Below are 3876 nucleotides of genomic sequence, written 5' to 3' on the forward strand. Positions count from 1 at the left end.
GCAACGGTTGGCATCCCTCAGTGTCGCCCCCGTACCGGACCGGGGACCGGCAACGGGATCGCAACCCTTGGCGTTGCCCCCGCGCCTCGCTCAGCCAGTGAGCGGGAACCGGTCTGTATGTGGGATCCGAACCCTCGGCGGGAGCGCCTCCGCGCTTCCCAAGCGGCGCACTAGCGCAGTGCGCCACCGGGCCGGCCCATTGAATCATCTTCTTATCCACTGTACAGTATGGACTACATACCAAGGGCTGGGACTACGGTGAAATAAGTGAGACACCTGTCTTGGGTGTAAAACTTAAGAAAGCACCAAAAAAGCCTCAGTGATCAAATAAATATTTTAATGTAATATTTAAAAAAATTAGATTTAATGCAAAAATTCCATGATGAACAAAATATCAAAATTTTAAATAAAGACAGGATACAGAATCACTGATTTCTCCTTTTGTCTTAGGCTCCTATATGGCGTGGCATTACTAGTCCTGTCTTTGTTTAACATTTTGTGCCTGAAGCAAGGGCCTAACACACCTCATTCACCTCACCCTTGTCTGGGTCCTACTATATACCAAAATAAAGCCCAAACCAAATTTTTCCTTTGTGTTAAATCTTGAGCTTTACTCCATAATTGGCTAATTTGATCACAGTAGTAATTATCTAAACTGCTGATACCATTTTTCTGAAACATACAACTGGCAAAAGCATTCTATATTGAATGAATACTACTGAATATAATAAATATTGAATATTCAAAGCATTCATATTTTAGAATGAAAAGAGAAACCCATTTTTGGCAAAAGAAAATTCTATGCTCAGCCTTAGTCTGCTGCACTAACCTTACCACATTGACTAATCGCATATACATGTAACAAATGTTTACTGAGTACCTCCTATGTCCGTCTAAATTTGGTGCTCCAACAATAATGAAATGATTAAATGGAACTTTTATAAAGGAAAAGGAAGATCAGAACAAAACTTTCTGGTACATATCTACTCATGGGGTACTTATGGGGTACATTTTCTCATTTAATCCTCACATTATCTCTATTTTGTAGATGGGAAGGCTGAGGCTCAGAAAGTTTGGGTAACTTGTCCATGATCATCCAGCTAGAAAGTGGCAGAACTAGGTCCAAACCTAGATCTACCTAACTAAAAAAAGCCACTTGCTGTTATACTAAGGCAATTCAAATTTCTACAAAGACTCCAAAACAATCTAGAAAACATTTATGATAACTGGGAAAGTGAGAACATAAAACTGCTTACTAGATTAAAACTACATAAAAATAACTTGTCCATGATCATCCAGCTAGAAAGTGGCAGAACTAGGTCCAAACCTAGATCTACTATTTGCATGTGAACAAAGAATAAGAGGAAATCACTGGATAATTGCAGTTGTTAGCAACATTCTTTAAAATTTATATAATAAAATAAAAGGTATAGAAAGAAATCAGTTTAAGTTGAATAAAACAAATCTAAGTGCCAAATTTGTATTTTTCACATGTAAAAATGAACAGGAAAGAGTTCAGTATATGGTATGCTTAATTCAGAAGTTGAAGACTTTTAACAAAAGCTTTAATTAGGATTAATCTGAGCTTACACATCCTATGAGGTCAACTGTTTGGTTACCATCAATATTCCAAACAACCAAATGCTATCATTAAACATGACCTATCCAAATGTATAATTGGAACTAAAACTTAAACTCTATACATATAACTTAACAAAAGGCCATAGCATGGTCACTGAAAAAACCATTACATAGTTATTGTATTTTTTAATCATATTCAGTGATCATGTACTTTATCTTTTATGTTTATGGCTTTTCAACTTATATTTATGGTTTTCAACTTATTTCCCTAACTCACATTTACTAATACAAAAACTAGGTTGATAGGGATATGAATTCCAATAGTTTTTTAAAAGTGTTAGGTCTGATCAGTGAAAAAAATATATAAATATATCCAGGAGAGAGTTATCTAAATTCTACAGCAGAGAGAACAGTAATTTTATTAAACATTGGACTTAGTCACAATATTTAGTTACTTGGTCTGAGGAGCACTGAGTTCAACTTTTTTTAAATGCAAGAATATTAAAAATTGCAAACTAGCAATAATCTTAGATAAGGTATAAGTGTTAAGCACCTCTATTTCTCCAATTTCTAAGATAGGTGGTGCCTAATAACTACTCGAGTTTTGTCAAATGACAACTGATAATAGAATGTATTTGTACCTTTAAGAAACAAGCAACATTGTAAAGGAAATTAGTACTTACTTGATAATCATTTCTCTTAATATTTGGAACATCCATGTTGTGAGTAGAAGGGCAGATATCTTCATACTTTTTGCCAGTGAAAATATCAATTCCAACAAGGTGAACCTAACAGAGGAGAACAGGAAACCTGTTTAATCTTTGCCAAGTACATCACTCATTACATACACAAGAGCACAATACCAATGCTGATTATGGCAGATTCTTTCTCCTTCTTCCAAGGTCATTTAATTCTACTGTCTTAAAAAAAAATGCAGTGGTCACAGAATTGAGACGGGTAAACAACTAAACAGTATCATGACATGTCAAGACCGAATATAATATATGGTCCAGTAATTCAATTACCAGAATACATAAGAAAAATGAAGTTAGGTTTCTCAGAACTGTTAGAATAGATTTTCTCATCTGCAAACTGAATAGATCTTCTAGGTCACTAGGATTCAGGAAAGTTTCAGTTCTCACTTAATGAAACATTATAATAGGGCTCAAGAAGGGAATGCTACTTAAGCATTCAAAGTAATAGCTGATCACCCAGTAATTGTGAGAAGAAAAAAAATGTGCTTATTACAAAACTTTTAAGTATAGGAACCTCATGATCTGTGATGGAATACAAACGATCAAAATCCCAACGCTGAAGCAAAGACTGACCTGAAAGGCACTTACCTTGGCATGCCCGTGCTTTCCAGTTTTGGAAGTTGACATCTCTACTATTTTACATGGTCGTCCTTTGAGCACCACGAAGCCGTTTTTGCGCAGGGCCGAGCACTGCATAGGGTAAGTGCTGGAAGCCCCAGCATCTCCAGTAGTGAAGTCGATTTCGTCAGCCATGGTGGGCGAGGGAGAGGGTTTCCGAGGGAACTACGCACAAAGTTTGTATGCTTTTTAATAACGGGCATACAAGCAGGGAAACGTCTCATTTCGGACAGATTACGTGCCAAGCATCTTGGATCTGTTATTTTTGCATTTATAAAATACCCAACCAAGATTAGTAGGCACTTTCTGACTCATGCCTCTACAAACTTTTCCAGCCATTGGTGGGGAGGTGGGGAGTGAAGTCACAGAGGAGCTCGCTGGGGCTGGGGGACACATGCCTTGGGCGCTCACCCACTCTGAAGGCAGCAAGTCATGGCCCCCACTGCCCCGCCGCAGAAGAAGCGGGCGACCTTTCCGCGCCGCGCGGCCCTCCGCCACCGCCCGGATCCCCACTGCAGGAAGCCCAGCCCAGGCCGCACATCCCCGCGAAGGATGGGGGATACGGGACCTAGCCAGCAGCACCTGTCCCTCGGGCAGCGGGCGCTCACCCCGCCCTCCGCCCCGCAGCGCCATCGTCCCGGGGGCATAGGCGCCCCCTGCCCTGCCCGCCTCCCCGGCCCGGCCCTGCCAGGGCCTGAGCCCCAGCGGGTCCCGTGTTCGCCTCCGTTCACCCATCCATCCTTCCTCCTTTCCTCGGTCAGGGCTCAGCTCTGGCCGCTTTCCCCGGCCCTGCCTCGCCCGGATCCCAGCCCCGCCAGCTTTCCCCCAGGTGTTCACCTTTCAGCAGGGAAAGGGCGCCTTTCGCCTGCGTACCCGCGCAGTCCCCTACAGCTGCGGCGGCGGCGGTGGCGGCCGCGGCAGC

The 3876-nt window shown here is 42.0% G+C and overlaps 1 protein-coding gene across 1 annotated transcript in view; it reads right to left on the reverse strand.

Annotated features, from left to right (window-relative positions):
* EIF5A2 (eukaryotic translation initiation factor 5A2) overlaps nucleotides 1-3875 on the reverse strand; it is a 13499-nt gene extending 9624 nt beyond the window's left edge. The window contains exons 1-3 of the mRNA XM_008588127.1: nucleotides 3792-3875; nucleotides 2925-3119; nucleotides 2265-2369 (exon numbers count right to left, since the gene is read on the reverse strand). Of these exons, the coding sequence (XP_008586349.1) occupies nucleotides 2265-2369; nucleotides 2925-3089 (270 nt within the window). The 5' untranslated portion in view covers nucleotides 3090-3119; nucleotides 3792-3875. The remainder of the gene's footprint in view (nucleotides 1-2264; nucleotides 2370-2924; nucleotides 3120-3791) is intronic.
* Nucleotide 3876: the final 1 nt, after the last annotated feature.

The sequence above is a fragment of the Galeopterus variegatus genome, unplaced genomic scaffold (assembly GCF_000696425.1).
Source record: "Galeopterus variegatus unplaced genomic scaffold, G_variegatus-3.0.2 Scaffold4679, whole genome shotgun sequence".
NCBI classification, from domain to species: domain Eukaryota; kingdom Metazoa; phylum Chordata; class Mammalia; order Dermoptera; family Cynocephalidae; genus Galeopterus; species Galeopterus variegatus.